This window comes from Cynocephalus volans, chromosome 1 (genome assembly GCF_027409185.1).
Source record: "Cynocephalus volans isolate mCynVol1 chromosome 1, mCynVol1.pri, whole genome shotgun sequence".
Classification (NCBI taxonomy): domain Eukaryota; kingdom Metazoa; phylum Chordata; class Mammalia; order Dermoptera; family Cynocephalidae; genus Cynocephalus; species Cynocephalus volans.
In genome coordinates this window covers 3,018,765-3,031,745 of record NC_084460.1, presented here as the reverse complement: position 1 = coordinate 3,031,745, position 12,981 = coordinate 3,018,765, and the positions used below count along the sequence as shown (strand labels likewise).

Here is a 12,981-nt window from a genome sequence, read left to right as displayed (position 1 = left end):
AGCTGAAAGTCTTTCCCTTAAGAATGGGAACAAGACAAGGATGCCCACTCTAACTACTCCTGTTTAACATAGTATTGGAAATACTATCCAGAACAATCAGGCAGAGAAAGAAATACAGGGCATCCAGGCTGGAAAAGACAAAGTCAAATTGTCCCTGTTGGCAGACAGCATGATCCTATATATAGAAAAACCTGAAAACTCTGCAAAAAAACTCTTAGAGTTGATAAGTGATTTCAGTAAAGTCACAAGATACAAAATGAACACGCAAAAATCAGTAAAGTTTTTATACTCCAACAATGGACTAGCAGAAAAAGAAATCAAGAAAGCAAGCCCATTTATGATAGTCACCAAAAAAAAAAAGCAAAAACAAAGCCAAAAAGAACCTAGGAATAGAGTTAACCAAGGAGGTGAAAGATTTCTAGAATGAGAACTGCAAATCACTGCTGAAAGAAACTAAGGAGGACATAAAGAGGTGGAAATATACTCCATGTTCTTAATTAGAAGAATTAACATTGTGAAAATGTCCTTACTACCCATATCAATCTACAGATTCAATGCAATCCCCATCAAAATACCAATGACATTCTTCACAGAAATAGGAAAAACAATCCTAGTGATCATATGGAACAACAAAAGACCCTGAAGAGCCAAAGCAATCCTGAGCAAAAAAAAAAACCAAAACAAAACCAGAGGCATAACATTACCTGATTTCAAATTGTACTGCACAGCTATAGTAACCAAAACAGCATGGTACTAGCATAAAAACACACACAGACCAATGGAACAGAACAGAGAACCCAGAAATCAACCCACATACTTACAGCCAGCTGATCTTTGCCAAGGCACCAAGAACATATGGTGGAGAAAAGACTGCCTCTTCTATAAATGGTGCTGGGAAAACTGGACATCCATAGGTAGAACAATGAGACTAGATCTGCACCTCTCACCGTATACCAAAATCAACTCAAAATGGATTAAAGACTTAAATATACATCCTGAAACTATAAAACTCCTAAAAGAAAACAGGGGAAACACTTTAGGAAGTAGTACTGGGCAAAGACTTTATGAATATGACCCCAAAAGCACAGGCAACAAAAGAAAAAATAAACAGATTGGATTATATCAAACTATAAACCTTCTGTACAGCAAAAGAAACAATTAACAGAGCAAAAAGACAACCTACAGAGTGGGAGAAAATATTTGCAAACTATGCATCTGACAAAGGGTTAATATCCAGAATATACAAGGAATTCAAACAACTTAACAGCAAAAAAACCACATAACCCAATTAAAAAATGGGCAAAGGAGCTGAACAGGCATTTCTCAAAGGAAGATATACAAATGGCCAATAGACATATGAAAAAATGCTCAACATCACTCAGCATCAGGGAAATGGAAATCAAAACCACACTGAATTATCATCTCGCCCCAGTTAGACTGGCTATCATCAAAAAGACTGAGAATTAGCAAACGCTGGTGAGGATGCAGAGAAAGAGGAACCTTGCTACACTGCTAGTGGGACTGTAAATTGGTGCAGCCACTACAGAAAGTGGTATGGAGGTTCCTCAAACAACTACAGACAGCACTGCCATACGATCCAGCAATCCCACCGCTGGGTGTAGGCCCAAAGGAATGGAAATCATCATGTTGAAGGGATACCTGCACTCCCATGCTTATTGCAGCTCTATTTACAGTAGCAAAGAGTTGGAACCAACCCAAATGTCCATCAACAGACAACTGGGTAAGGAAATATGGTATATTTACACAATAGAATACTTCTCTGCCATAAAAAAGAACGAAACACTGCCATTCACAGCAATATGGATGAACTTAGAAAAATTATGTTAAGTGAAATAAGCCAGGCACAGAAAGAGAAATGACCACATGTCCTCACTCATAAGTGGGAGCTAAAAAAAAAAAAAGTAAAAAAAGAAAGATACAACAATCACAATAATATGTTGAACTTTCAAAAGAAGAGAACAGAACCAGAGGTAGTGGCGGGGGAAGGGAGCAACGGAGGAATGGGGTAAAGGGCCGCAAAAATTGATTACATTGTGCAATGTGGAACATACTAATTATCCTGATTTGAACACCACATATTGCATACAGGTATTGATATTCAACACTGTACCCCACAGACATGTACAATCAACTCTGTTCCAATTTTAAAAAACCCCAAAAAACCAGGGAAACAAGGATTTTGTGGCTCTCAGTTTTTTCAGAGCGATCTCCTGCCCATCCTACCCTCATCTCCCTCTCTCATGCCCCCTCCTGCCTTCTTTCTGTCTGAGGAAAGGCTGACTTTCACTTGGGGCCCTCAGCCTATGACTCTGCCTCTCTAGGGTATTGCACCAGACCCAACCCTGCACAGCAACATCGACCCCAGCTCTGCCTGGAGTGGTCCCCTCAAAACCCAGAGAGGTGTTTTGTGGACAACAGTGTGGGATCTGAGGGGCCATTGGTGCAGGTGAGGACTCTAAACCACTGCCTAAACTCTGCACACACAGGGCAATGTCCAGGGGCCACTGTCCATGAAGTAAAACATGTGCACGTGGAGCCCCGGGCAGATCGCAGCTTGAATTTTACACTCAGGAAAGCCTACCTCAGTCTCCTCCAGGGTTTCTCCAGGGACCCCAGTTTTATTTTATTTTATTTTTTTATTTTTTATTTTATTTTATTTATTTATTTATTTTAATTTTTTTAAAAAATTTTATTTTGTCGATATACATTGTGGCTGATTATTGCTCCCCATCACTAAAACCTCCCTCCCTTCTCCCTCCCCCACTCCCCACCTCCCCCGCAACAATGTCCTTTCTGTTTGCTTGTCGTATCAACTTCAAGTAATTGTGGTTGTTATATCTTCTTCCCCCCCTCCGTTTTGTGTGTGTGTGTGTGTGTGTGTGTGTGTGAATTTATATATTAATTTTTAGCTCCCTCCAATAAGAGAGAACATGTGGTATTTCTCTTTCTGTGCCTGACTTGTTTCACTTAATATAATTCTCTCAAGGTCCATCCATGTTGTTGCAAATGGCAGTATTTCATTCGTTTTTATAGCTGAGTAGTATTCCATTGTGTAGATGTACCACATTTTCCGTATCCACTCATCTGATGATGGACATTTGGGCTGGTTCCAACTCTGGGCTATTGTAAAGAGTGCTGTGATGAACATTGGGGAACAGGTATACCTTCGACTTGATGATTTCCATTCCTCTGGGTATATTCCCAACAGTGGGAGAGCTGGGTCGTATGGTAGATCTATCTGCAATTGTTTGAGGAACCTCCATACCATTTTCCATAGAGGCTGCACCATTTTGCAGTCCCACCAACAATGTATGAGAGTTCCTTTTTCTCCGCAACCTCGCCAGCATTTATCGTTCAGAGTCTTTTGGATTTTAGCCATCCTAACTGGGGTTAGATGGTATCTCAATGTGGTTTTGATTTGCATTTCCCGGATGCTGAGTGATATTGAGCATTTTTTCATATGTCTGTTGGCTATTTGTATATCTTCCTTAGAGAAATGCCTACTTAGCTCTTTTGCCCATTTTTTAATTGGGTTGCTTGTTTTCTTCTTGTAAAGTTGTTTGAGTTCCTTATATATTCTGGATATTAATCCTTTGTCAGATGTATATTTTGCAAATATTTTCTCCCACTCTGTTGGTTGTCTTTTAACTCTGTTAATGGTTTCTTTTGCTGTGCAGAAGCTTTTTAGTTTGATATAATCCCATTTGTTTATTTTTCCTTTGGTTGCCCGTGCTTTTGGGGTCGTATTCATGAAGTTTGTGCCCAGTCCTATTTCCTGAAGTGTTTCTCCTATGTTTTCTTTAAGAAGTTTTATTGTTTCAGGGTGTATATTTAAATCCTTAATCCATTTTGAGTTGATTTTAGTATATGGTGAGAGGTATGGATCTAGTTTCATTCTCCTGCATATGGATATCCAGTTATCCCAGCACCATTTGCTGAAGAGGCAGTCCCTTCCCCAGTGAATAGGCTTGGTGCCTTTGTCAAAGATTAGATGGCAGTAAGTGTGTGGGATGATTTCTGGATTCTCTATTCTATTCCATTGGTCAGTGTGTCTGTTTTTATGCCAGTACCATAATGTTTTGGTTATTATAGCTTTGTAGTATAGCTTAAAGTCAGGTAGTGTTATGCCTCCAGCTTTATTATTTTTGCTCAGCATTGCTTTGGCTATGTGTGGTCTTTTATTGTTCCATATAAATGTCTGGATAGTTTTTCCATTTCTGAGAAAAATGTCTTTGGAATTTTGATGGGGATTGCATTGAATTTGTATATCACTTTGAGTAGTATGGACATTTTCACTATGTTGATTCTTCCAATCCAAGAGCATGGGATATCTTTCCATCTTCTTGTATCCTCTCTAATTTCTCTCAGCAGTGGTTTGTAGTTCTCATTATAGAGATTTTTCACCTCCTTGGTTAACTCAATTCCTAAGTATTTTATTTTTTTGGTGGCTATTGTAAATGGGCAGGCTTTCTTGATTTCTCTTTCTGCATGTTCACTATTGGAGAAAAGAAATGCTACTGATTTTTGTGTGTTGATTTTGTATCCTGCTACTGTGCTGAGATCATTTATCAATTCCAAGAGTGTTTTTGTAGAGGTTTTAGGCTGTTCGATATATAGGATCATGTCATCTGCAAACAGGGACAGTTTGACTTCATCTTTTCCAATCTGGATGCCCTTTATTTCCTTCTCTTCTCTGATTGCTCTGGCTAGTACTTCCAACACTATGTTGAATAGGAGTGGTGAGAGTGGGCATCCTTGTCTAGTTCCTGTTCTTAAAGGAAAAGCTTTCAGCTTTTCCCCATTCAGGATGATATTGGCAGTGGGTTTGGCATATATGGCTTTAATTATGTTGAGATACTTTCCCTCTATACCTAACTTATAGAGGGTCTTTGTCATGAATGAGTGCTGAACTTTATCAAATGCTTTTTCAGCATCTATAGAGATGATCATATGGTCCTTGTGTTTGAGTTTATTAATATGGTGTATCACATTTATTGATTTGCGTATGTTGAACCAACCTTGCATCCCTGGGATGAATCCCACTTGATCGTGATGAATAATTTTTCGTATGTGTTGCTGTATTCTGTTTGCTAGTATTTTAGTGAGAATTTTTGCATCTATATTCATCAAGGATATCGGCCTGTAGTTTTCTTTTTTGGTTATATCTTTACCTGGTTTTGGTATCAGGATGATGTTTGCTTCATAGAATGAGTTTGGGAGATTTGCGTCCGTTTCAATCTTTTGGAATAGTTTGTAAAGAATCGGTGTCAATTCCTGTTTGAATGTTTGGTAAAATTCTGCTGTGAATCCATCTGGTCCTGGGCTTTTCTTTGTTGGGAGCCTTCTGATAACAGCTTCAATCTCCTTTATTGTTATTGGTCTGTTCAAATTTTCTACGTCTTCATGGTTCAGTTTTGGGAGCTTGTGTGTGTCAAGAAATTTATCCATTTCCTCCAGATTTTCAAATTTGTTGGCGTATAGTTGTTTATAGAAGTCTCGAATGATTCCTTGTATTTCAGATGAATCAGTTGTAATATCTATCGCCTTTTTCATTTCTAATTTTTGTTATTTGAGTCTTCTCTCTTCTTTTTTTTATTAGCCATGCTAATGGTTTGTCAATTTTATTTATCTTTTCAAAAAACCAACTTTTTGATTCGTTGATCTTTTGAATTGTTTTTTGGTTTTCAATTTCATTCAGTTCTGCTCTGATCTTAATGATTTCTTTCCGTCTGCTAACTTTAGGTTTGGATTGTTCTTGTTTTTCTAGTTCTTTAAGGTGAAGTGTTAGGTTGTTCACTTGCCATCTTTCCATTCTCCTGAAGTGAGAGTTTAATGCAATAAATTTTCCCCTCAATACTGCTTTTGCAGTATCCCACAGGTTTTGGTATGATGTATCATTGTTTTCAGTAGTTTCAATAAATTTTTTGATTTCCTGCTTGATTTCTTCCTGGACCCATATGTCATTAAGTAGAATGCTGTTTAATTTCCATGTGTTTGTATAGTTTCCAGAGTTTCGTTTGTTATTAATTTCTAGTTTTAATCCATTGTGGTCTGAGAAGATACATGGGATAATTCCAATTTTTTTGAATTTATTGAGACTTGATTTGTGACCTAATATGTGATCTATCCTGGAGAATGATCCATGTGCTGATGAGAAGAATGAATATTCTGAGGTTGTTGGGTGGAATGTTCTGTAGATATCTGCCAATTCCCATTGGTCTAGACTCTTGTTTAGATCTTGTGTTTCTCTACTGATTCTTTGCCTAGATGATCTGTCTAATATTGACAGTGGGGTGTTCAGGTCCCCTGCTATTATGGTATTAGTGTCTATTTCCTTCTTTAGGTCTAATAGAGTTTGTTTTATAAATCTGGCTGCTCCAACATTGGGTGCGTACATATTTATGATTGTTATGTCTTCTTGATGGATCAGTCCTTTTATCATTAAGTAGTGTCCCTCATTGTCTCTTTTTATGGTTTTTAAAGTCTACTTTGTCAGATATAAGAATAGCTACTCCAGCTCGTTTTTCTTTTCTGTTTGCATGGTAAATCTTTTTCCATCCTTTCACTCTTAGTCTGTGTGAATCTTTATGGGTGAGGTGGGTCTCATGTAGGCAGCATATAGTTGGGTCCTCCTTTTTGATCCAGTCAGCCAGTCTGTGTCTTTTGATTGGGGAATTTAAGCCTTTTACATTAAGAGTTGTTATTGAAAGGTGTTGATTTATTCCTAGCATTTTATTGGTTGTTTGGTTGTCTTAGGTGTCTTTTGTTCCTTGCTTTCTGATTTACTGTTTGGTTTCTGTGTTTGTTGGTTCCTTAGGTTGTAGATAGTGTTTTTGTTTGTTTTCTCTTCATGAATGCCATTTTTATTATACTAGTTGGTTTTGATTTTTCTTGGGTTTTTATGGCAGTGGTAGTTATTTTTCAGGAACCAAACCCAGTACTCCCTTGAGAATTTCTTGTAAGGGTGGTCGTGTGGTGGTGAACTCCCGCAGTTTTTGTTTGTCTGAGAAATATACTATTTGCCCTTCATTTCGGAAGGATAGCCTTGCAGGGTAGAGTATTCTTGGCTGGCAATCTTTGTCTTTTAGTATTTTGAAAATATCATCCCATTCCTTTCTAGCTTTTAGGGTTTGTGATGTTAGCCTGATTGGGGCTCCCTTATAGGTGATTTGATGCTTCTCTCTTGCAGCTTATATGATTCTGTCTTTGTCTCTGAGTTTTGCCAATTTGACTATGACATGTCTTAGAGAAGGCCTTTTTGGGTTGAATACGTTTGGAGATCGTTGAGCTTCCTGGATCTGAAGATCTGTGATTTTTCCTATACCTGGGAAGTTTTCTGCCACTATTTTGTTGAATATGTTTTCAATGGAATCTCCATTTTCCTCCCCTTCTGGAATACCCATGACTTGGATATTTGAGCGCTTAAGGTTGTCTGATATCTCTCTCAGATTTTCTTCCATGTCCTTGATTCTTTTTTCTTTCTTTTTGTCTGCTTGTGTTGTTTCAAACAGCCCATCTTCAAGTTCAGAGGTTCTCTCTTCAACTTCGACAAGCCTGCTGGTTAAACTCTCCGTTGTGTTTTTTATTTTGCTGAATAATTTCTTCAGTTCAGCAAGTTCTGCTACACTTTTTTCAGGACATTGATTTCCTTATACATTTCCTCTTTCAGATCCTGTATACTTTTCCTCATTTCATCATGATGTCTAGCTGAGTTTTCTTGTATCTCATTCTGTTTCCTTAGAATTATCACTCAAAATTCCTTGTCAGTCATTTCAAGGGCTTCTTGTTCTATAGGATCTAGAGTTTGAGATTTATTAACTTTTGGTGGTGTACTTTCTTGATTTTTTGTATTTCTGGTATCTTTTTTTTTGGTGTTTATTCATTGTGGCAGGGGTTTTCACAGTCCACCGGTTTGCGACTAATGACTAACTAGGATGTTGCTGTGATTGCCAATTTCTATGGCTCCCTCCGTGACTGCTCAGTTGGCCTCTAGTGCCTTGTGTGTGTGGTTGCCTTGGGTCTTGGGCCTCTCCGGGGAGCCACCTTTCTGGTCAGCTTGGACTCTGCTGGGCTGGTGGATCACGTACCACAGGGTGTGTGATCTCTGTTGAGCTTTCACTTCCTGTGCAGGACTTCTCCCTGTTCCGTGTGCTCTGGCCCAGGCTGTTGGATCGTGTAGTGGCGACCCCACAGGGTGTGTGGTTTCTGTCGAATCTCCGCCTCCCTGGCCCCACGTCTCCCCACTCTGTGCGCACTGTGCTGGGCTGGGGCGTGTCTTCTGTGCCCCTCTTCTATCAGCTGGGCCTTCAAGACCCTGCTCGGCACCGCCTCGCCCAGGAAGTCTGCCAGGTTTCTGCTAGGCACAGACAACCGGTCTCTCTGGGTGCCTTTGTAGCACTGTGTAGATCTTTCTTGGGACTTGTTCACCTTTGTATCCTCCCGGCATAGACCGAATCTAGCACCCACCTGCAGCCAGCTCTCTGGCAGGTTCAAGTGGACCTGGAAACTCTCCTACCACACTATTCCCAATCAGAAATTGGTTAGGCTTTTTTCCGAACTGGTGGCCGCAGAGATGGTATCTGCCTCCCAGTAACAGGAAGTTTACCGGGGCTGGAGTCCAGGGTGTGGTGGAGTGACAGTCGGCCCACCCGTACTTCCTTGCCCTCCCGACACTGGCCAGGGACGCCCCACGCCACCAGCCCCGCCAGAGAACCGCGGAGGGAGTGGGAGGGGAGGCCGGCCTGCAGGCTCCAGAAAGCCCCGCGCTGGGCCAAGCAAATGGGAAGGCTCAGTGACGGCTGAGCCGGGCGGAGCTGCCAGCACCTGGGAAAATGGAGGCAGCCCCGGGGCGGTGAGTGAACTGGTGATGCAGGTGGGAGCCAGGTGGGCGTCAGCCCCCCGAACAGGGCTGAGCCAGTGGTCACTCACAGGGCTGTGCCAGGTCGGGTGCTCACTCTCTGCCTCTGGTTTGTCACCTTCCCCGTTCTCCGGGACCCCAGTTTTAAAAAGCACCAGGACTCTGCTCCTTTCTTTCTGTGGTCCCTGCTTGGGCTGGCTACTTATTGGTGGGCTCAGACCACCACGGCAGTCTCCACCACCTCTCAGATGATTGCATGGTCAATCTCAGTGTCTGCAAACAAACTATTTCTAATAGGGGGAAGAAGAGAAAGCACATGGGGAGAGGGGCTTCTCTCTCTTATTCCTCTTTGAAAACAACTGTGATCTCCCTGGGACTTTTCTTCCAGCTCTGCTTCGCCGCCCAGCTCCTCTGGACCCTGGGTTTTCCCTCCCACTTGGCCCCACAGCCTGTCCTTCCTTGAGGACCATCCTCTTCTGTAATGGGCCTTTCCTGGTTGCTGAATGTGTGTGTACATGAAGAATGCAAGCTCTTCCCCTTCCAGTTCTCACGAGGCTGTGCTGGGAGCCGAAGTTGAAAAGGTGGCAGTGGCCTGGTCCAAGGAGCTGGACACCAGCCACAGGGGTGGCCATGCCACAAGCAGCTACATGTGGGAATGACAAACCCATTGAGCGGATGTCTGTGGGGTCTTCCCCGGGAGAACCTGGGCCCACGTGGGCTCCACAGAGAGCCGGGCTTGGCTGTGGCAGGGCTACTCTTCTGCACGCACCTCTTCCCAGCCTTCCTCCAGACCCATCAGCGATAGCAGCCACGGGTGGCACTTAAATGACATGTTTTGTTCCCTCACTGGACAGCACCTTCCTAGCCCGAAGGACTAAAAATTTCAAATGCTTCATTGTCCACCAGCACAGAAAACTTTTGGAAAATGAAGCAGACAGTAGCAACCAAGGCCACGATGCACATGTACCTGCTGGTGGCACATTCACCCCCACTTCCCCTGCCTGGGTCAGGGTGAGGACTGAGCAGGAAGCCTGAGCAGGGCCGTAGCTGAGTCATATCTCTGGGACTGGATGTTTCTGACTACCTTCCAAGCCAAATACAAATTAATCTCCAAAAACATATACATTACAGTTTAAACTCACCAGCCTCTTCCTCCCTTCATTAAAGAGTAGGGTTCAATGAGGGTTAATTGGGATATTTACAGTGAGGGTGCTGAGTTGCACAGTGCTTATGGCCTGGAGTTGACTCTCAAAGGGTGTAAATTTCCTTTTCTTTCTTTCTAGAGGGGATAATCAAAAGTTAAGTGTCTATTAAAGCCACCATCAATAACCACCACTACCACACACGTGTGAATGACTATGATGAAGTTCACAGACAGGGGTTTGTGAAGGTTTTCTCAAAATGTGCTGAATCTGGCCTTCCACATGGAGCAGGACTTTGGGATGAGTTTGAGTGACAGAAGATTTTTGGAAAGCCAATTACTGAAAGCAAGGGTGGGCTGAGCTGGCGCTGTCCCCTAGGTTGTTTTACTCAATGCATGCAAAGACTGGATGATGGAATGTTCTAGAAGCATAAAAACATCATCCTGTGGGGCCAGGGAGAGAAAGAACCGCCATGTTTCACCCGGGCCACAGACCCGTTTCTCAGCCTGCACGCCTGGCAGCTGACACATGCAGCAGAGGTGGAACTGCTACCAGTAAGGGTCTACATTTCATCGCCCCATTTGCGTGTATGCTGAAAAATGAGACTTAAAGAAAGAAAACCTGACCATCGTGGGTCTTCCTTCTAATGGCACAGGTACACGTCCCTCCAAAAAATGCTCTAGACAGAGTGGGCAACAGAAGAGTTGCGGGAAAAGAGCTGCTTTCATACGCTCTATGGGAGCCTGAGTTTTGTCTGCTCACATTTGGGAGAAATCATGACTGCAGCATGAGAGACTTAAGTAAGACCCTAAGAAGAAGTTTTTGACACTGAAGGTGAAAAGGCACTGGAGCAGAAGAGGGCAAACTATGTCCCTGGGCTAAACCTAGCCATCACCTATTTTTGTGTGGCCAGTGAGCTAAGAAAGGTTTTTACATTTTTAAATGTTTGAAAAAAATATCAAAAGAAGAATAATATTTGGTGACATGTGAAAATTACATAAAATTCAAATTTCAGTGTTCATAAATAAAGTTTTATTGGAATACAACATGCTCATTTGTTTGCATATGGCCTATGGCTGCTTTCGTGCTACAACAGCAGAGTTGAGTAGTTGTGGTAGAGACTGTATGACCCACAGAACCAAAGAGATTTATTCTCTGGCCCTTCATGGGAAGTTTGCTGAGCTCTGCACCAGGCACGGTGTGCGCTGAGGCTCTGCACACCATCTCTCTCATGACATGCTTCCAGGGGGTCAAGTGTGGTTGGGTTGGAGGGTGAGAACAGATAAGGTGACCTCCAGAAATGCCTTCCTCCCAGGCTCTTGCACCTGACACTGTATCTATTCCTAAGGCACACACAGCAGCAGTGACTTCTCCGTCACTCAGAGCAGCACTGTGAAGCAGCAAGCTGGTGCTTTTATACCTTTAGTTTTGGAAGGTTCTTCTTGTGTCTTACTTAAGTCCCTTATGTCACTTTCACCAATTCCCACAATCCTGAGAAGTTACTGAATCAGAGAAGGGAACAACCCCCAAGTCTGACAGCAAGTAAAGGCCAGAAATAGAATGAACCCAGGAGATCTGGCTCCCAACAGAGTTTGGGCTGATACTTCCTTCCAGGGCAGAACTGATAGCACCTTTTCGGTTAAGGATGTCACCCCCAATGGGGCTCTGACAAGGAGACGGTGCCATTTGGCATTCCAGGCGGGCAGGCCCAGGGGCCCCTCTTACCTGCAGATCCCTCCTGGCAATGAAGCCCTTGCCCTCGGCGTCGCAGGTCTGGAAGAACTCCTGTGCCTTCCTCAACATAGCCAGGTGGCCTGGTGTCTGCTCCTGGATCTCCTTCCACTCCAGGCTGTCCAGGGAACCTAGGCAGGCCCTGCTCCCCTTTGGCCCCTGGCAGGGTCTCTGGGATCCGGAGCTCACCCTCCCGTCATGGGTAGCCATCCAGATTCGCCAATTTCTTCAAGTCTTTTCAGAACCTGAACACGGAGGGTGGGAGAGAGAAGTGGGTGTGAAGAGGCTGGAGTGAGGCTGCAAGGGATGAGAGGGGATGAGAGCGAAGGCAGAGCTCGCCAGTGTGTTCCCACATCTCTTAGCAACCATCTCTTAATTAGCAGGAACCCAGGATGAGGGGAGATGTGCCACGATCGCTGCTAATGATCAGCCAGGCCATCAGAGGGAGAAGAGAAGAGAGAGGAAAGAAAACAGACATTTCCAGATTGAAAGGATGTTCAGAAGAGGAAACCTGAAAACAATTTGTCTCAATTTTAAAATCCAAACTACAACAAAGCAGATCCCGATGGAGAAGCTGTCACTCATTGGTGGTCACTGAGAGGCAGGCACCACGCCATTGCCTCGACACACATTTTCTTCATGTGCTTCTCACATCCCTCTAAGATAGATATTATCATCTCCATTTTACCAATGAGAAAACAGGTCCGGAGAGGTTGAGTGACTTGCCCAACATCACACAGCAAATTAGTGCAAAAGGCGAGATTTAAACCCAAGCTTTTGTCGCTTACTTGATCTTCATCCCACATTGTCCTGACTCTTCAGCATTGCCACAGTTGGAGAGCTCCCTTCACTCAGGTGCACTAGTTTCTACATCATTCGCCATCAACACATTCTTGGTAAGCACTTGCCCAGGGCCACAGACCTCTGCCAGGGCTGAGCTCTGCAGTTCATGCAGGAGAAAGTGCACCCCGTCTTCAAAGAGCTTCATGTTGTACTGGACTTGCCAGGCTCAGTTTGGTGACACCCGAATTGTCTTCGGCCAAAACACACACAAATCATACACCTCAATCAGATTCTGAGAGCCCCTCAAAAACTGTTTTCAGAGGATCTGTTGCAGTGTGATGAGGAAGAAAGAATACAGAAACCTGGCTTCTTGTCTGGACTCGACTGCTCCTTACATGACCTTGAACAAGTCAGTACATGCCTAGGCCTCACTTTTCTCATCTGTAC

The 12,981-nt window shown here is 43.2% G+C and overlaps 1 protein-coding gene across 1 annotated transcript in view; it reads right to left on the bottom strand.

Moving 5' to 3' along the window:
* CRACR2A (calcium release activated channel regulator 2A) overlaps positions 1-11,961 on the bottom strand; it is a 76,000-nt gene extending 64,039 nt beyond the window's left edge. The window contains exon 1 of the mRNA XM_063080123.1: positions 11,746-11,961. Within this exon, the coding sequence (XP_062936193.1) occupies positions 11,746-11,961 (216 nt within the window). The remainder of the gene's footprint in view (positions 1-11,745) is intronic.
* Between the last annotated feature and the right edge of the window lie 1,020 nt (positions 11,962-12,981).